The sequence below is a fragment of the Salvelinus alpinus genome, chromosome 13 (genome assembly GCF_045679555.1).
Source record: "Salvelinus alpinus chromosome 13, SLU_Salpinus.1, whole genome shotgun sequence".
NCBI classification, from domain to species: domain Eukaryota; kingdom Metazoa; phylum Chordata; class Actinopteri; order Salmoniformes; family Salmonidae; genus Salvelinus; species Salvelinus alpinus.
Window position 1 is genome coordinate 3,039,854 of NC_092098.1, and position 21,159 is coordinate 3,061,012.

Sequence of the window (21,159 nt, forward strand, 5' to 3'; positions counted from 1 at the left end):
CTTTTTTTTTCGGTGTGGCCCGTTGTCCAGCCCTTTGTCCACTGATCTCCACGGATGATTGTCGGCATGGTTGCATGCTCTGCAAAAACACATTCACGTTTTTAGTACACAATTATTGATTTTATTACACAGTATACCTACAAATTGATAGGCTATATACATTTTTTTTTAAAGAAAATGCACTGAAACCAAAATACCTTTAGTTTTGGTGATCCTCTCAGCATGGCTCATTTTCAAGTCCTCCGGTGGTTACAGTCCTAACCCTGGAACGGGTAGCACCATAGAACGAAGCTGGCTTGATGAAAACTATGTCTGTAAGCCGGAAAAGGGTCTGCTCGGACCAAAACACACTGCCACCCGGGTTTGCATTGCAAATGAGTAATAAACTGGGTCAAGATGCCAGCAAAGTAGACCTTTATGTAGTAAAATAAAGGTAAAATAAACATAAATAAATAAAAGACCTACAACGCCTACGGTAGGCCTACAGTATATCTACTAATATTTTTTTCATCTCTACATGTAAGTCTCCTGATTTTAAACCCGATCTAACTTGTTTGGCATCAACGGAAAACATTCATCCGTAACTCTGCCATGCATACAGTACAAGCAAAGATGAACTGGTCAAGGCCATCAAGATATTTTGGCTTGAGAAATTGACAATACAATTCTCCCCCTACCCTCCTCCTTGGAAAGAGTCTATTGTCCTGCTATTAGTCCATAATGGATGGATGGATGGCTTCTTTTGTATTCCAATGTATTGAATGAATGTATTAATTACAGTAATTTACCGCTCTCATTCTCGGACTGGAAACGTTGTTTGCGGAGTACACAATCTCATTTTCAAGTCCTTGTTTACATTTTTTTAAATTTTAGGTATTATTTAATTTTCAAATAACTTAAAGTGAGCGGTTGTAATCTGAATAAAGGGAAAAAGGCCATTCTTGAACATAGGGTGAGACAATATCAAATCAAATTTATTTATAAAGCCCTTCTTACATCAGCTGATATCTCAAAGTGCTGTACAGAAACCCAACCTAAAACCTCAAACAGCAAGCAATGCAGATGTAGAAGCAGACAATATGCCCTTTAAAATTTGTCTGGCTTGCCATTCCAACTAAAATATATATATTTTTTCTCATATAATTTAAACAGGTCGCTCTCCACCTGACTCTCCGCTTATTTTAGTTAATTGCTCTTCACAGACCGTGCTTATTTGAGACCAAAACTAGAGATCAATTGTAGAGTCGTGACTTTTATAATCACTTCTATTTTCTATTTTTCACTTCCAGACTATCAGAAAGAATGTTGGTACTTATTTTGATCCAAAGCCATGAATGAGTGAGTCACTCAGCTTTATGTAGGTGCCCGAGGCTATGTGCCTGCGCCATCAACTTGATCATTTAGCAGACACCACTTGCTGCTTATATTCAGTCAACACATATATCATGGAGTATAATTGAACATATTCGTTTTTCTTAGAATAAATACCTTAGTGTAACAACAGTTTTAGTAAGTAATATGCTACAGTCCAGTTACAGCTCCTTCTGACCAAGTAGAAACAAGTGGGTTTTTTTCGGGCAGGACAGAGGAATAGCAATTCTTACAGTATTGTTCTATATTCAATCACCTTCTTCATCCTCATCATTCAGTTCAAAAAATTCAATTTTGAAGTCGTGAACAATTATCACTTTCTATTCGGTTTATATCACCCAATTCATTGTCAGGTAGAGACACATTAGGTCAGAAAAAGCAGAATCAGTGCTCTAACTCCCCCTTGCGGTGGTCTGGAGCAATGAAGCAGTGACGCAGGGTAACGTACAAAACCACAAGGTCCCGAGGCATAATTTCAAAACATTTAATTGAGGAACCACTGTATCATGGATAGTCAGTCCTTGCTCATGGATAGCTCTGTCTATGAATTTGAGAGTTCCATTTTTCGAGCCCCATCCCTCAGTTTTTTAGCGAAACAGTGGCGGGAAGTTTTTTTAATTTTTTTTATTTTATTTCACCTTAATTTAACAAGAAAGGCTAGTTGAGAACAAGTTCTCATTTACAACTGCGACCTGGCCAAGATAAAGCAAAGCAGTGTGACACAGACAACAACACAGAGTTACACATGGAATAACATGGAATAAACAATAAACAAGCCAATAACACAATAAAGTCAATGACACAGTAGAAAAAAAGAGTCTGTTTACAGTGTGTGCAAAAGGCATGAGGAGGTAGGCAATAAAATAGGCTATAGTAGCGAAGAATTACAATTTAGCAGATTAACACTGGAGTGATAAATGAGCAGATGATGATGTGCAAGTAGAGATACTGGTGTGCAAAAGATCAGAAAAGTAAATAAAAACAGTATGGGGATGAGGTAGGTAGATTGGGTGGGCTATTTACAGATGGACTATGTACAACTGCAGCGATCGGTTAGCTGCTCAGATAGCTGATGTTTAAAGTTGGTGAGGGAATATAAGTCTCCAGCTTCAGCGATTTTTGCAATTCGTTCCAGTCACTGGCAGCAGAGAACTGTAAGGAAAGGCGGCCAAATGTGGTGTTGGCTTTGGGGATGATCAGTGAGATATACCTGCTGGAACGTGTGCTACGGGTGGGTGTTGTTATCGTGACTAGTGAACTGAGATAAGGCGGAGCTTTACCTAGCATAGACTTATAGATGACCTGGAGCCAGTGGGTCTGGCGATGAATATGTAGCGAGGGCCAGCCGACTAGAGCATACAGCTCGCAGTGGTGGGTGGTATAAGGTGATTTGGTAACAAAACGGATGGCACGGTGATAGACTGCATCCAGTTTGCTGAGTAGAGTATTGGAAGCTACTGTGTAGATGACATCGCCGAAGTCGAGGATCGGCTGGATAGTCAGTTTTACTAGGGTAAGTTTGGCGGCGTGAGTGAAGGAGGCTTTGTTGCGAAATAGAAAGCCAATTCTAGATTTGATTTTGGATTGGAGATGTTTAATATGAGTCTGGAAGGAGAGTTTACAGTCTAGCCAGACTCCTAGGTATTTATAGTTGTCCACATATTCTAGGTCAGAACCGTCCAGGGTGGTGATGCTAGTCGGGCGGGCGGGTGCGGGCAGCGAATGGTTGAAAATTATGCATTTGGTTTTACTAGCGTTTAAGAGCAGTTGGAGGCCACAGAAGGAGTGTTGTATGTCATTGAAGCTCGTTTGGAGGTTAGTTAGCACAGTATTCAAGGAAGGTCCAGAAGTAAACAGAATGGTGTCGTCTGCGTAGAGGTGGATCAGGGAATCACCTGCAGCAAGAGCGACATCGTTGATATATACAGAGAAAAGAGTCTGCCCGAGAATTGAACCCTGTGGTATCCCCATAGAGACTGCCAGAGGTCCGGACAACAGGCCCTCTGATTTGACCCACTGAACTCTGTCTGCAAAGTAGTTGGTGAACCAGGCGAGGCAGTCATTAGAGAAACCAATGCTATTGAGTCTGCTGATAAGAATATGGTGATTGACAGAGTCGAAAGCCTTGGCCAGGTCGATGAAGACGGCTGCACAGTACTGTCTTTTATCGATGGAGGTTATGATATCGTTTAGTACCTTGAGCGTGGCTGAGGTGCACCCGTGACCGGCTCGGAAAATGGATTGCATAGCGGAGAAGGTACAGTGGAATTCGAAATGGTCATTGATCTGTTTATTAACTTGGCTTTCGAAGACTTTAGAAAGGCAGGGCAGGATAGATATGGGTCTAGTGTCACCCCCTTTGAAGAGCGGGATGACCGCGGCAGCTTTCCAATCTATAGGGATCTCGGACGATACGAAAGAGAGGCTGAACAGGCTGGTAATAGGGGTTGCAACAATGGCCGTGGATAGTTTTAGAAAGAGAGGATCCAGATTGTCTAGCCCAGCTGATTTGTATGGGTCCAGGTTTTGCAGCTCTTTCAGAACATCTGCTATCTGGATTTTGGTGAAGGAGAAGCTGGGGAGGCTCAGGCGAGTAGCTGCGGGGGGGGGGTCGGAGCTGTTGGCCAGGGTTGGAGTAGCCAGAAGGAAGGCATGGCCAGCCGTAGAGAAATGCTTATTGAAATTGCAATCCATTATCATGGGTTTATCGGTGGTGACCGTGTTACCTAGCCTCAGTGCAGTGGGCAGCTGGGAGGAGGTGCTCTTGTTATCCATGGACTTTACAGTGTCCCAAAACCTTTCGGAGTTAGAGCTACAGGATGCAAATTTCTGCTTGAAAAAGCTAACTTTTGCTTTCCTGACTGACTGCGTGTATTGGTTCCTGACTTCCCTGAACAGTTGCATATCGCGGGGACTATTCGATACTATTGCAGTCTGCCACAAGACGTTTTTGTGCTGGTCAAGGGCAGTCAGGTCTGTAGTAAACCAAGGGCTATATCTGTTCTTAGTTCTGCATTTTTTTGAAAGGGGCATGCTTATCTAAGATGGTGAGGAAAATACTTTTAAAGAACGACCAGGCATCCTCGACTGATGGGATGAGGTCAATATCCTTCCAGGATACCCGGGCCAGGTCGATTAGAAAGGCCTGCTCGCAGAAGTGTTTTAGGGTGCGTTTGACAGTGATGAGGAGTGGTTGTTTGACCGCGGACCCATAACGGATACAGGCAATGAGGCAGTGATCGCTGAGATCTTGATTGAAAACAGCAGAGGTGTATTTGGAGGGCAAGTTGGTCAGGATAATGTCTATGAGGGTGGCCATGTTTACGGATTTAGAGTTGTACCTGGTGGGTTCCTTGATGATTTGTGTGAGACTGAGGGCATCTAGCTTAGATTGTAGGACTGCCGGGGTGTTAAGCATATTCCAGTTTAGGTCACCTAACAGATCGAACTCTGAAGCTAGATGGGGGGCGATCAATTCATATATGGTGTCCAGGGCACAGCTGGGAGCGGAGGGGGGTCGATAACAGGCGGCAACAGTGAGAGACTTATTTCTGAAGAGATTCATTTTAAAAATTTGAAGTTCGAACTGTTTGGGTATAGACTTTGCAAGCTATCTCTGCAGTAGATTGCAACTCCTCCCCCTTTGGCAGTTCTATCTTGACGGAAAATGTTGTAGTTGGGTATGGAAAGCTCAGAATTTTTGGTGGCCTTCCTAAGCCAGGATTCAGACAGGGCAAGGACTTCAGGGTTTGCGGAGTGTGCTAAAGCAGTGAGTAAAACAAACTTAGGGAGGAGGCTTCTGATGTTAACATGCATGAAACCAAGGCTTTTTCTATCACAGAAGTCAACAAATGAGGGTGCCTGGGGACACGCAGGGCCTGGGTTTACCTCTATCAAAACTGGTCTTCTAGAGCGTTGGGGACAAAGATTTCTGGGCATGGTAGAATAGATTCAGGGCATAATGTGCAGACATGGGTATGGTGGGGTGCGGTACAGCGGATGTAAGCCCAGGCACTGAGTGATGATAAGAGAGGTTGCATCTCTGGACATGCTGGTTATAATGGGTGAGGTCACAGCATGTGTGGGAGGTGGGACAAAGGAGGTATAAGAGGTATGATGAGTGACACTAGGGGCTCCATTGTAAACTAAAACAATGATAACTAACCTAAACAACAGTATACAAGGCATATTGACATTTGAGAGAGACATAAAGCGAGGCATAAAGCAATCACAGGTGTTGATTGGGAGAGCTAGTTAAGACAACAACGGATAAGACATCAAGCTTATGGCAAGGATCCGGTGGAGTAGTGGATTCTAGCCATGTTTGGGTGGAGTCCGGGTGAACAATTGAGTAGGCCGGGAGGTGGGCATGGCTCAGGGATAGCTTTGGTACTGGGTCACTCCGTGGCAGGTAGCTAGCTGTGAAGATCAGGAGTAATGGTCCAGGGTTTACGGCAGGAATCTGGCGTTGTAGTGGAGAAACAGTCCGATACTGGTAGGTTGGTGAGTATTATCCAGGCTAAAGAAAGGGCTAGTATCTGTGCAGAAGGTAAAGGCCGCTAGCAGTGGCTATCAAGACTAAATAGCTTGTAGCTAATTAGCTGGTTAGCTTCTGGTTATAAGGTCTAAAAATAAAAAATAATAGCGGTTCCGTATCACATTGGGTGAGGCAGGTTACCGGAAGGTATAATTGATTTAAAATCGAAAAGAGATTGAAATATATACAAAAAAGGACGAAAAATACAAAAGTACTCGAGAGGACGAACAAAGCACGTCTGCACTGCTACGCCATCTTGGACTCTATCAAGTACAATTTGTTATTGTTTCAACTGTCGATTGCCGTTTGAAAGTCAGGTAATCAAACTGCTCCGAGAACGTTAAGGAAACGTTACATAAAAACCATTAGAAAACTTTTGTAACGTTCAGAAAACGTTCTAAGAATGTTATTTAAAAACATTTAGATTCCGTTCTTATCATCATCAACACAACTTTCTCTATCCTTTAACTTGTTAAGTGTGTTCAGGTGTGTTGGCCGCACCCACTAATTGGCCACACCTGGTCTTAATGAGTGCTTGTTTCCTTTGAAACGGGGTCTGTTTGAATAGACTAAAATGAAAACGTTGTATCTGTGAATGAAAGAGGGCATGCTAGCGCCGTCCTGGTGGTGCAGTGGACTAACTCCATGAATAGGGAACAGAATATTATAGGTTTGAATGCCGTGTTACAATAAAAAATACATGTTTTTGCATGATTAATGCCTGTGTAAAAATTTTTTTTAAAGTTAACACAAATAAACAAGCAGTGTTAATAAAAGTCTTGAAACATTCAGTGAAGTTATTCAAAAACCTCCAAATAACCTAGAATTTTCATTTTCAGAGCGTTAATAAAACCTCCCAGGCAACCTTTCCACTTCTGTTCTCGGAACGTCAGGAAACATATGGCTTTGTTCCCACAACCAATGTGAAACCAAAAACATACGTTCCCACGACTTACAAGGAACCAAATGTGCTAGCTCGGAGAGATTTCCAAGAAAGATGGAAACAGAAAACTGGATTTATTTCATATTTTTTGTCCAAAGTTATCTGCAACTTTTATATGTATCTTTTCTCTTTTGTCCCTCTTTCCAACTGCCTCTCTTCTTCTCCATCTCCCCCATCTTCTTCTCCATCTCCCCAATCTTCTTCTCCATCGACATTACCGTTCCCTTTCACCATCATCTGTCTCTCTCTCTCAGGCGATGAATAAGTATGGTGTGGAGTTCTCTGGTCCTGGGGGCGTGGCCACTCGTCCTAAACTGAGCGGCTCAGAGTTGCTGTGCCAGCTGAAGTACAAGGTAGAAGTTGCGACCCTGACCCCTGACCTCGAGCCCTTCTCCTCTCTGCCCTGGGCGTACCAGCTGCCCCTACAACCCATAACCTCTGACCTTGGACCCTACAAGAGCTGTGCAGTGGTATCGTCGGCTGGGTCACTACGCTACTCTGGACTGGGCAAGGAGATTGGTAAGTGTTGTTGTACTAAACACATTAAAGTTGTATAGAAGTTGTGTTATCGTACTATTAAAAGTCACCTAAGTGTACTTCTAGGTACTAAAATCACCCCACTTAAAGTATACTACTGTAAATGTACTTGTAAGACATCATTTGAAATGTACTCTATACACACTTAAAATATACTTTTACTGACACTGAAAGCTATTGTCAAGTAGTATGGAACCAACATTTTTGGTTACACCAACAGTCAAACCACCCTAATCTGTGAGGTGTAAGGCTAGTTGAGCGTTCCATGAACACGATTATGCCTAACATTTTTAGAAACATTAGACCAGAACCTTGATACTGTTTTGACGTCTAAATTTGAACATTAGTCATGAAAATTAGGCTATTTTGGATTTCTTTTTGCATCAGAAGTGTGTTAAGAATGTTACTAGCATATCCCATTTATACTAGAAGTGCACTTTAATTATCTTCGGAGCACTCTTTTAGTTGCAACATAATTGTACATGGTAAACATGTTTTATTTACATTTTAGCAGACGCTCTTATCCAGAGCAACTTACAGATTGCCTACATTTTCATACTGGTCCCCCATGGGAATCAAACCCACAATCCTGACGTTACAAGCACCATGCTCTACCAACTGAGCCACATATGACTACATGTATACTTATTTTTAGATTTCTAATGTACTAACGCTGGGATTGACGTTAACGCTTGTCCGCTTGCCTGGGGAAAGTATGCCGGACAAGCAGATTATAGATTTAAGTTGTCCAAATGGAAAAGTTAAAAAAAAAAATAATCACAGTATCAAACAATTAGCCTACTCGGAACAGAATTTAATTAGTGTCCCCTGGATGCGATGTGTTGAGCACTGTCCTCCCAATTTTTACAGAGCGCAATGCAGTATAACTATTGTAGGTCTGCATTGACAGGCATGAGCGGTCTTTCAATCATGCAGTCTCGAGATGCGTTTTAGAGACAAAAGCAAGCGTGTGCACTTTTGTTGATATTCATTGCTAGTTAGTGAGTTATTTGCCCAGTTATAGCAACTATTTGGTCAGCAATGAAAATCCTGGAAATGTCATGCTGTGTGCATCACATGCATGCGTGCCAGTATTTCACTGGTTATCTCACTATTTAACTATTTAGCTATTAGCATGTATTAATGTCATTGTCATGTCCAATGCCGTAAACAACTTTCCACTGCCACTCATGTACAGCCTTAAATGGCTGTCACAAAGTTGATACGGGTGCACAGTTGATGAAACCAATGCAGCATACTCTCAGCATACTCTCTCAAGCACTCTAAATTTGGTGTTGAGAAATAATTCTGAAACCCTTGGAAAGCTGGGATTCTCTTCTATTCAGTAAAAAGTATTCTTAGAATAACCTAATTGACAAGTACAGTAACTCCTATACTGTCAAGATCTCCCCAAAAACATAATATTTTACCCTTACAAATAGATTAACATGTCTTCGTTAGCTACCTTGCTTTGAAGTTGCCCACCTTACCGTTTGATCCCTGGTTCATTGAATGAGGGAATTATTTAATAAAGACATAAATAGTATTTGGTTGTAATTGTAATGTTGCAGGGTCGCCAACCACCCTCCAGGATAGTCCTGAACAGCTACTAGGTGTGCATGTTTTTGTTCCAGCCCTGCTCTAACACATTGTAAAAAATCAGCTGCTCAACAGTTGATACGTTGACTCGGGTGTGTTTTTGCAGGGTTGGACCAAAAACCTGCACACCCAGTAGCTCTCCAGATGGAGGGTTGGCCACATATGTTTTATATATTAGCCTGTCAGTGCAGTATTTTACTTTGTGGGGGGTTAAGTGCCTTGCTGAAGGCTACAATGGCAGGATTTATAATACTTGAGAACAGAGACCCAGCAGCCTTCCATTGTCAATCCAGTGATAATAATGCATTTTATTTTGTGAAGTGGTTCCTTGCGTGATACAACACAATTTTCAGTCACCGTTTCGTCCCATGGTCATACAGATTATATATATTTTTCCTTTGGACAAATGACTTGAGCTTTCGGACAAGTAAAAAATCAATCCTACTTGTCTGGTGGACAAGTGGCTAAAAAAAGTTAATGTCAAGTGCTGTAATACATAGTGTGCTGTAATAATACACACATGTATTTAATGTGTACTTATATAGTGTTAGTTTAGAACATATTAAGTTGTACTAAATACACTAAAGTTGTGTTAGAGTACTATAAAAAAGTCAACTAAGTGAACTTCTAGGCACTTCAAGTAAAGTAAGTATACTTGTAAGACATTATTTGAGATGTACAATTCTGAGCGAAAATATTAGCAACATATGAGAAACAACATAGTATTTTAAATCAAAACTTCACCTGCAGAAAAGGACGCAGGGTAATATGTAAATGTTTTTAGGGGTTCACTTTATATGGTCAATGATTGGTAACTTTTTTTTAAATGGCTGTCACGAATCCCGTCGAAGATGGTGCCTCTTCCTGTTCGGGCGGCGCTCGGCGGTCGTCGTCACCGGCCTACTAGCTGCCATCGATTCCCTTCTTTTTGTTTCTGTTAGTTTGGGCTGATTGGGTACACCTGTTTTGAGTTTAGTTTTGTGGGTAGGCTATTTAAGGGCAGTAGGCCCGCCGGCTTTTGTGCGGGCTTGTTTTTCTGTTCGTTGGTGTTGGAATTTAGGTGGATGCTATTTTTCCGGACAGTTTAGTCCTGTGTGTTTGGACTGGTATTTTTCATGCGCCTGTGTGTTGGGCATGACCGTTTTCACTGTCGTCAGGAATAAAGATCCACGTTCTGAACTAACCTGCTCTCTGCGCTTGACTCCTCCACCCAGTAATCCTAGAGGTTGTGACAATGGCACACAGAAACTAGAGGCCATGTGTAACTTGGTCAAAATGAATGACACCGACTAGCCTATAGGTGGCACTGCATAAGCAGTCTCACTTATACCCTCATCTGCCACTCTGTTTGACCCATAGACTTGAAACTGTGTATGTAGGGGTCTTTCCTCATGCTGAACAAATTTGCCTCAAGGACCCATAAGGTCCGTGAGAATAGATTTTCCTCTATCTTGGACATTTTGAAAAACGTCTTCTCATGAACCATAAATCCAAATAACACAATTCTGTATTTAGGTCCATGATACAACCATTCCAGCTCTGCAGATTTTGCTGCGACGAGACAGAATCATTAGATCATTTGTTTTGGTACTGTCTATACAGTGGTTCCTCCTTTAAAAGTTGCGAGCTTACGCCGCGGGACTTAGAGGTACCCAGCGCCACGGCTTCATTGCTCCAGACGACCGAGTTAGAGCACTCATTATGCATTTGGGTCCCAAGGTTTTTATATGACAAATCATATCGAGTGGTTCCAATGACGAATTTGACGTTATTCCACCCGTTGCTGGTGACTTTCTTCAGCAAAGATGTCTGGCAAAAACATTACAGTGGAAGCAAATGTAAGTAGTTATAACATCATAACGAGTCAAACAAAAAATGTACAATTGAGAGGAATCTGTTAGTTAATGTAGAGACAAACAATTGTGCATATTTTTTGTCATAAAGTTAATTGACGAAAGTCGCTATTTAGCCATTTTTATTTCAGTCATGTCCAATACCAGATGTATCAAACTCCATTCTTTGAATGATGCGGTGTCTGCATGTATGTATGTATGTATTACAATTATACACTTCAATAGTGTTTACCACTCCTGCTCCTGGGACATCAATGATTACATATTGTAACTATGCAATAGACTAGAAACTTAATTTAAGTAAAGGCTGATTTGTAATTCATATATACAAAAAAACAGTACACTACACTTCCTATGCATATCTAACTCCCTTCATCTGCATTCATCTGAGGAGGTTCTCCCAGCCATGTGGACGATTGAAAACAGGGCAGCAAAATGTGTTTGTCACCAGAGCGGTTTAAAGCATATTACTATTTGACATGTGGAAGAGGGCGAGGAACGAAATGGGAGTAACAATCCAGGCTATTTGCCCTGAGACCGGCATAATAATGTAATGAAACAAGCAGGGAGCAGGTTTCGAACCATCAACATTCTAGCCCGAAGTCCAGCACGCTATCGACTGTGCCCAAATGTATTAATTGGGGTTGGGGCCGATTGTGGCTAAAAAAAACGTTCTATTTTGGAAGCTTTAACATGTGAAAAGGGGGAAAAGTATTATTATTCGTTTTTCACAAGCGTAACAGGCTGTGAATTCTGCTAACAGCGTTTCTAGGATGGGCTATTAGCTGAACAATAGACTATTCGAGCTAGGTGTGAACCCCCCCATCTCGAGCTAGGTGTGAAACCCCTCCTCCCCAACTCACAACAAATAATTTGTATCTACCTTTCCACATCTACCTACACAGGGTTAATGTTCTGAAAAATATATATATTTGTATATATTTGTATATATATACACTGCTCAAAAAAATAAAGGGAACATTAAAATAACACATCCTAGATCTGAATGAATTAAATATTCTTATTAAATACTTTTTTCTTTACATAGTTCAATGTGCTGACAACAAAATCACACAAAACTGATCAATGGAAATCAAATTTATCAACCCATGGAGGTCTGGATTTGGAGTCACACTCAAAATTAAAGTGGAAAACCACACTATAAGGCTGATCCAACTTTGATGTAATGTCCTTAAAACAAGTCAAAATGAGGCTCAGTAGTGTGTGTGGCCTCCACGTGCCTGTATGACCTCCCTACAACGCCTGGGCATGCTCCTGATGAGGTGGCGGATGGTCTCCTGAGGGATCTCCTCCCAGACCTGGACTAAAGCATCCGAGACATGATGTCCCAGATGTGCTCAATTGGATTCAGGTCTGGGGAACGGGCGGGCCAGTCCATAGCATCAATGCCTTCCTCTTGCAGGAACTGCTGACACACTCCAGCCACATGAGGTCTAGCATTGTCTTGCATTAGGAGGAACCCAACCCAACCGCACCAGCATATGGTCTCACAAGGGGTCTGAGGATCTCATCTCGGTACCTAATGGCAGTCAGGCTACCTCTGGCGAGCCCATGGAGGGCTGTGTAGCCCCCCAAAGAAATGCCACCCCACACCATGACTGACCCACTGCCAAACCGGTCATGCTGGAGGATGTTGCAGGCAGCAGAACGTTCTCCACGGCGTCTCCAGACTGTCACGTCTGTCACATGTGCTCAGTGTGAACCTGCTTTCATCTGTGAAGAGCACAGGGCGCCAGTGGCGAATTTGTCAATCTTGGTGTTCTCTGGCAAATGCCAAACGTCCTGCACGGTGTTGGGCTGTAAGCACAACCCCCACCTGTGGACGTTGGACCCTCATACCACCCTCATGGAGTCTGTTTCTGACCATTTGAGCAGACACATGCACATTTGTGGCCTGCTGGAGGTCATTTTGCAGGGCTCTGGCAGTGCTCCTCCTGCTCCTCCTTGCACAAAGGCGGAGGTAGCTGGGGTTGTTGCCCTCCTACGGCCTCCTCCACGTCTCCTGATGTACTGGCCTGTCTCCTGGTAGCGCCTCCATGCTCTGGACACTACGCTGACAGACACAGCAAACCTTCTTGCCACAGCTCGCATTGATGTGCCATTCTGAATGAGCTGCACTACCTGAGCCACTTGTGTGGGTTGTAGACTCCGTCTCATGCTACCACTAGAGTGAAAGCACCGCCAGCATTCAAAAGTGACCAAAACATCAGCCAGGAAGCATAGGAACTGAGAAGTGGTCTGTGGTCACCACCTGCAGAACCACTCCTTTATTGGGGGTGTCTTGCTAATTGCCTATAATTTCCACCTGTTGTCTATTCCATTTGCCCAACAGCATGTGAAATTTATTGTCAATCAGTGTTGCTTCCTAAGTGGACAGTTTGATTTCACAGAAGTGTGATTGACTTGGAGTTACATTGTGTTGTTTAAGTGTTCCCTTTATTTTTTTGAGCAGTGTATATATATATATATATATATGTATATATATATATAAACATTAGGCCCATATACAATAACTTAACTGGCTGAGGTAGGCTATGAGGCTAAACAGCCTAATAGAAGTAGGATTTTTTTTATTAGGCCTACTTACAATCGCAACTGGTCAAAAATGTAGCATCCTACATAAAACAACCATTTAAAGAAAAAAAGTCTGCACGTTCGAACTAAAACAATGTAACTAATAATGAAAAGCTCACATTTGTAAATCCCAAACTCTAAAAGTCATTGGAAAGGTAGATACAAATGATTTGTGACATTGTGGGTACAATAAAGAATGTAAACAAGATGCTGTGTTTTTATTTACGGTAGTGATGGACAACTGGAGGGATTTTCAAAACAGGTTTTCAAACATTTGTTTTCACAAGTGTACTGTAGTACTGTAGCAGGTGTAGCCCATCATGCAAAAGTTTCCTATTAGCAGGACAATATACTTTTTATAGCCCGGCTACTGGAGTGAAAATCACCCAACTTGCAATGTTTTCGATGCTTAAGTAGTCTAAAGTGTTACATTTCTAACTCAAAACAGCAGTACCATATTTCTTCACCAACATCTTTATGCTTTTGCTAATAAAATAACGAGAAAAAATACATTAAAATGCGGATGTTTATTTAAACTACATTTTAGTCGCACTTCCACCCAGCTCCACGACCACAGGTAAAACCTTGCTGAGATGATCAATGTATGTGTTGCATTGTTGTTTCATCAATTCATCTAGCCAAAACATCTTGATGGCCTTGACCAGTTCATCTTTGCTTGTCAGAGCTACGGATAAATTTTTTCAGTTGATGCCAAACAAGTTAGATCGGGTTTAAATCAGGAGACCTACAAGTAGAGATGAAAAATATATTTTACCAAAGGTGTTGTAGGTCTTTTATTCATGTTTTTTATTTAACCTTTATTTTACTACATAAATGTCTACTTACTCTGCTGGCGTCTTGACCCAGTTTATGCCCTCATTTGCAATGCAAACCCGGGTGGCAGTGTGTTTTTGGGTCATTGTCTGCATTTGGAGAAGAAAAATAGACATTTAGCCTAACAGCAAACATTAGGTACAATAATAGAAATACACATGTAAATAGGCATAAAGATAACAAAATATTGCTATAATCCTACCTTGAGAGAAACGATGTGGTCCCAGAAACACCTCTCTGACATACAGTGGCTTGCGAAAGTATTCACCCCCTTGGCATTTTTCCTATATTGCTGCCTTACAACCCTGGAATTAAAATCGATTTTTGGGGGGTTTGTATCATTTGATTTACACAACATGCCTACCACTTTGAAGAAGCAAAATATTGTTTATTGTGAAACAAACAAGAAATAAGACAAAAAAACTGAAAACTTGAGAGAGCATAACTATTCACCCCCCCAAAGTCAATACTTTGTAGAGCCACCTTTTGCAGCAATTACAGCTGCAAGTCTCTTGGGGTATGTCTCTATAAGCTTGGCACATCTAGCCACTGGGATTTTTGCCCATTCTTCAAGGCAAAACTGCTACAGCTCCTTCAAGTTGGATGGGTTCTGCTGGTGTAAAGCAATCTTTAAGTCATACCACCTATTCTCAAATGGATGGAGGTCTGGGCTTTGACTAGACCATTCCAAGACATTTAAATGTTTCCCCTTAAACCACTCGAGTGTTGCTTTAGCAGTATGCTAAGGGTCATTGTCTTGCTGGAAGGTGAACCTCCATCCCAGTCTCAAATCTCTGGAACAGGTTTCCCTCAAGAATTTCCCTGTATTTAGCACCATCCATCATTCCTTAAATTCTGACCAGTTTCCCAGTCCCTGTCGACAAAAAACATCTCCACAGCATGATGCTGACACCACCATGCTTCACTGTGGGTATGGCGTTCTTAGGGTGATGAGAGGTGTTGGGTTTGCGCCAGACATAGCGTTTTCCTTGATGGCCAAATAGCTACATTTTTGTTTCATCTGACCAGACCTACAACTATTTTATCACTGTTTTGCGCTGCTCTGAGAACAGCATGATAAACAGTCTTGTTAAATCAATGAGATTTTTATTTTCACTTAATCTCTGTTTGGGTATTGGATAGACAAAAATTTGAAAATTAGGGTGCAGAAATGCTATGCTCTTAGTGTAACCTCTAGACAAGTCAGTTATTTGACTAGGCAAGTTAGTTAAGAATAAAATCTTATTTACAAGTACAGCTTACTCTTTCCTCCCTGTCGGGTAATTTAACCACGGTCTACCGTGTGCCCGCATGAAACAGAGATTCTTTAGCTAAATAGCCAAGTACTGTAGCCTACTCCCGACGGTCACTTTGTACAGTGCCATATTTTCCGTTCCATCCTAACGGAAACCCAGCGGGTTTTTCATTTTTCTTGGAATAGAAACACCATAATTAATATTAACTACCAGTCAAAAGTTTTGACACACCTACTCATTCCAGGATTTTTCTTTATTATTCTACATTGTAGAATAATAGTGAAGACATCACAATTATGAAATAACACATATGGAATCTGTTAAGAACAAATTCTTATTTACAAGGACAGCCAACTTCTTCCTTCCCGTCAGGGAATTGAACCCCAGTCTCCCGTGTGCCTGCATTCTGTACTACAGACATGGCCTGCTCTCCCTTATGTAAGGAATTTGGTACTTTCCCATGTTTACTACAGTATCTATTGTAGGCTATGTTTACTTGTCAGACTGCACTGTAGCCTAATAAACAAATGCAGGTGGCTTATATCTTCTAAAAGCTTTATTATCAAATGTAAAAGCATATACTGTACAGTACTGTATTTCTTCACCAGCATCTTTATGCTTTCGTTAATAAAATAATAATAAAAATATTCTTTCAAAATGCAGATGTTGATTTAGTTATGGATCGATAACGAATTACTATGGGAATAAATATCACTGAAATATTGGAACAAAGTTGTCTAATGAAGGCAAACAATTTAGAATCCTCCAATCCTCTTATGCTGTAGCCTACTCCCGACCGTCACATTGTACAGCACCATATTTTACATTCCATCCTAACGAAACATTTTTCTCGGAATAGAAACACCATGATATTTATCAAATTAATTAAGCAAAATTTCTTACAATTAATCCCATATACTATGTTATTACAAAAACGTTTTTAAATTCTCTGGTAATGCCAATATGGAAGACTATCGAATTATTCTCAAAGATGCCCTCTGGTGGTCAAACTAGCACTAACTTGCATTAACAGAAAAAATGGCTGCCAATTAAATAATGTGCCACAGAATGCTGTAGCAGCCCGCAAGGTGTGCTGCAGTATAATGCTACTTTTAAAGAAGGAACCACTGTATTTAGCTTGGTTTTGGTCACAAGTCCAGGATTGGCTGTAGAATTGCAACATTTACCTGGAGCTAACTCGGCAAATAGCACTGCTGGGGGATTTGAAAAGTCATAGTCAATCAATCAATAATAAAATAATACTTTTAGCAAACATTTTTTATGTACAATCTGTAGAAACTATGAGAATAGAAAGGTTCAGAACTTTTGTAAAACATCACAGCACCGTTGAAAAATATGGAAAATAGTAATCAAAATGGATGGTGTTAAGAGATAGATGGGAGGAGTTGAGTGGAACTGAAGGGTGGGACTAAAAACAACACACTGTATCTGTAAAATGTATACAGGCTCAGAACTTTTGTGAAATAGCACAGTTAAAATATATGGAAAAAAGAAATCAAACTGGATGGTCTTCAGAGATAGAGCGGCTGTTATTTAAGTCCCGCCGTGGGACTATGCTGGTGTTGTATACTTTAGTTGCATTGTGGCCACTTCTCCCAGGACCCAGACAACAGCTGCAATGCTTGGCGTGAACCCATGTAGACCTCTCTGCAACCTGCCTGGGTCGTCAGGAGCACCTGGAATGGACCAGTCCAGTGCTGTTGGTGCCAAGTATTTCTGCGGATGCCCTTGATGACCAACCAATCTCCTGGTTGAAGTTTGTGGAGCTGTCCTACCTTTGGTTCAGGCAAAGCTGCTTCAACTCTGGGGAAAATAGACTTCAGAGCATTGTTAAGTGCAGCACAGAGAATAGTAACTTACCATTCCTGCTGTGTACTTAAACAGTTCATCATTATGCAATCATTCATTCACAATCATTCTGTTAATGTTTGCGTCAAATCAAATTGTATTGGTCACATACACATGGTTAGCATATGTTATTGCGAGTGTAGCGAAATGCTTGTGCTTCTAGTTCCGACAGCGCAGCAATATCTAACAAGTAATCTAACAATTTCACAACAACTACCCAATACACACAAATCTAAGTGAAGGGATGGAATAAGAATATATATCCACATTTATGGATGAGCAATGAACGAGCGGCATAGGCAAGATGCAATAGATGGTATAAAATACAGTATATATGGGGCGTCTAGTGGTTAGAGTGTTGGGCCAGTAACCGAAAGGTTGCTAGATTGAAACCCTGAGCTAACAAGGTAAAAATCTGTCATTCTGACCCTGAACAAAGGCAGTTCCTAGGCCGTCATTGTAAATAAGAATTTGTTCTTAACTGACTTGCCTAGTTAAATAAAGGTTAAATAAAAACATACAGCGTATTTGTACACCATCTGAATCTGTGTTAGAAATTCACTGCTTGACTGGGGTACAGAGATAAGGTAGTCAATCAAAAATCCATGCAACTTATTATGTGACTTGTTAAGCAAATTTCTACTCCTGAACGTATTTAGGCTTGCCATATCAAAGGTGTTGAATACTTATTGATTCAAGACATTTCAGCTCTTCATGTTTAATTAATTTGTAACAAATTCCAAAAACATAATTCCACTTTGACATTATGGGGTATTGTGTGTATGCCAGTGACACACAATCAAAATGTAATCCATTTTAAATTCAGGCTGTAACACAAAATGTGGAATAAGTCAAGGGGTGTGAATACTTTTGCTCCCGAGTGGCGCAGTAGTCCGGGTAGCCATTTGATTACCTGTTCAGGAGTCTTACGGCTTGGGGGTAAAAACTGTTGAGAAGCCTTTTTTGCCTAGACTTGGCACTCCGGTACCGATGAGAATTGGGCCGGGCTCGGTCCTCCTTTTCCTGTAGTCCACAATCATGTCCTAAGTCTTGGTTATGTTGAGGGATAGGTTGTTATTCTGGCACCACCCGGCCAGGTCTCTGACCTTCTCCCTATAGGCTGTCTCGTCGTTGTCGGTGATCAGGCCTACCACTGTTGTGTCGTCTACAAACTTAATGATGGTGTTGGAGTCGTGCCTGGCCATGCAGTCGTGGGTGAACAGGGAGTACAGGAGGGGACTGAGCATGCACCCCTGGGGAGCTCCAGTGTTGAGGATCAGCGTGGCAGATGTTGCTACCTAACCTCACAACCTGGGGGCAGCCCATCAGGAAGTCCAGGATCCAGTTGCAGAGGGAGGTGTTTAGTCCCAGGATCCTTAGCTTAGTGATGAGCTTTGAGGGTACTATGGTGTTGAACACTGAGCTGTAGTCAATGAATAGCATTCTCACATAAGTGTTCCTTTTGTCCAGGTGGGAAAGGGCAGTGCGGAGTGCAATAGAGATTGCATCATCTGTGGATCTGTTTGGGCGGTATGCAAATTGAAGTGGGTCTAGGGTGTCTGGGATGATGGTGTTGATATGAGCCATTACCAGCCTTTCAAAGCACTTCATGACTACGGGCGTGAGTGCTATGGGTCTGGTCTGTAGTCATTTAGGCAGGTTGCCTTTGTGTTCTTGGGCACAGGGACTATGGTGGTCTACAGACTAAATCAGGGACATGTTGAAAATATCAGTGAAGACACCTGCCAGTTGGTCAGCACATGCCCAGAGCACACGTCCGGGTAATCCGTCTGGCCCCGCAGCCTTGTGTATGTTGACCTGTTTAAAGGTCTTACTCACGTCGGCTACGGAGAGCGTGATCAAACAGTCGTCTGGAACAGCTGATGCTCTCATGCATGCCTCAGTGTTGCTTGCCTCGTCTGGTAGGCTCGTGTCACTAGGCAGCTCACGGCTGTGCTTCCCTTTGTGGTCTGTAATTGTTTGCAAGCCCTGCCACATAAGACGAGCGTCGGAGCCGGTGTAGTATGATTCAATCTTAGCCCTGTATTGACACTTTGCCTGTTTGATGGTTCGTCGCAGGGCATAGCAGGATTTCTTGTAAGCTTCCGGGTTAGAGTCCCGCACCTTGCAAGCGGCAGCTCTACCCTTTAGCTCAGTGTGAATGTTGCCTGTAATCCATTACTTCTGGTTGGGGTATGTAAGTACAGTCACTGTGGGGACGACGTCCTCGATGCAGTTATTGATAAAGCCAGTGACTGATGTGGTGTACTCCTCAATGCCATCTGAAGAATCCCGGAACATGTTCCAGTCTGTGATAGCAAAACAGTCCTGTAGTTTAGCATCTGCTTCATCTGACCACTTTTTTATAGACCGAGTCACTGGTGCTTCCTGCTTTAATTTTAGCTTGTAAGCAGGAATCAGGAGGATAGAGTTGTGGTCGGATTTACCAGATGGAGGGCGAGGGAGAGCTTTGTACGCGTCTCTGTGTGTGGAGTACAGGTGATCTAGATTTTTTCCCCCTCAGGTTGCACATTTAACATATCGATAGAAATTTGGTAGAACTGATTTAAGTTTCCCTGCATTAAAGTCTCCGGCCACTAGGAGTGCCGCCTCTGGGTGAGTGGTTTCATGTTTGCTTATTTCCTTATACAGCTGACTGAGTGCGGTCTTAGTGCCAGTATCTGTCTGTGGTGGTAAATAAACTGCCACGAAAAGTATAGCTGAAATCTCTCTAGGCAAGTAGTGTGGCCTGCAATTTATCACAATATACTCTACTTCAGGCGAGCAAAATCTAGAGACTTCCTTAGATTTCTTGCACCAGCTGTTGTTTACAAATATGCACAGACCCCTCCCCCCCCTCGTCTTACTTGAGTGTGCTGTTCTATCTTGCTGGTGTAGCATATATCCCGCTAGCTGAATATCCATGTCGTCATTCAGCCACGATTCCGTGAAACTTAGGATACTACAGGTTTTGATGTCCCGTTGGTAGGATATTCGTGATCGTACCTCGTCTAATTTATTGTCCAATGATTGCACGTTGGCGAGTAGTATTGACTGTAACGGCAGCTTTCCCACTCGCCTTCTCCGGGTCCTCACAAGGCATCCGGCTCTTTGTCCTCTGTACCTGCTGTCACGCCCTGACCTTAGAGAGCTTTTTATGTCTCTATTTTGGTTTGTTCAGGGTGTGATTTGGGTGGGCATTCTATGTTCTTTTTTCTATGTTTTGTATTTCTTTGTTTTGGTTTGGTTCTCAATCAGGGACAGCTGACTATCGTTGTCTCTGATTGGGAACCATACTTAGGTAGCTTTTCCCCACCGATGCTTTGTGGGTAGTTATTTTATGTTTTGTGTTTCTGCACCTGACAGGACTGTTTCGGTTTCGTTCATTCTCTTTGTTATTTTGTTATAGTGTTCAGTTTAAATAAAAAGCAGGAACACTTACCACGCTGCGCTTCGGTCCGATTATTCCTCATCCGACGACGACACCCGTTACACCTGTGTCGCTTCCTCTTGTGAATAACGGGGATGTCGGCCCTGTTGGGTGTTTGGAGAATGTCCTGTGCGTCCTGCTTGTTGTAGAAAAAATCTTTGTCTAATCCGAGGTGAGTGATTGCTGTCCTGATATTCAGAAGCTCTTTTTTGCCGTAAGATACGGTTGCAGAAACATTATGTACAAAATAAGTTACAAATATTGTGCAAAAAAACACATAATAGCACAATTGGTTGGGCGCCTGTAAAACTGCTGCCATTTCTTCCGGCGCCATT

The 21,159-nt window shown here is 42.1% G+C and overlaps 1 protein-coding gene across 2 annotated transcripts in view; it reads left to right on the top strand.

The window, feature by feature from the left end:
* st6gal1 (ST6 beta-galactosamide alpha-2,6-sialyltranferase 1) overlaps window positions 1–21,159 on the top strand; it is a 123,359-nt gene that overhangs the window by 33,391 nt on the left and 68,809 nt on the right. For both annotated transcript variants that reach the window (XM_071337451.1, XM_071337450.1), the window contains exon 5: window positions 7,106–7,370. In XM_071337451.1, the coding sequence (XP_071193552.1) occupies window positions 7,106–7,370 (265 nt within the window). The remainder of the gene's footprint in view (window positions 1–7,105; window positions 7,371–21,159) is intronic.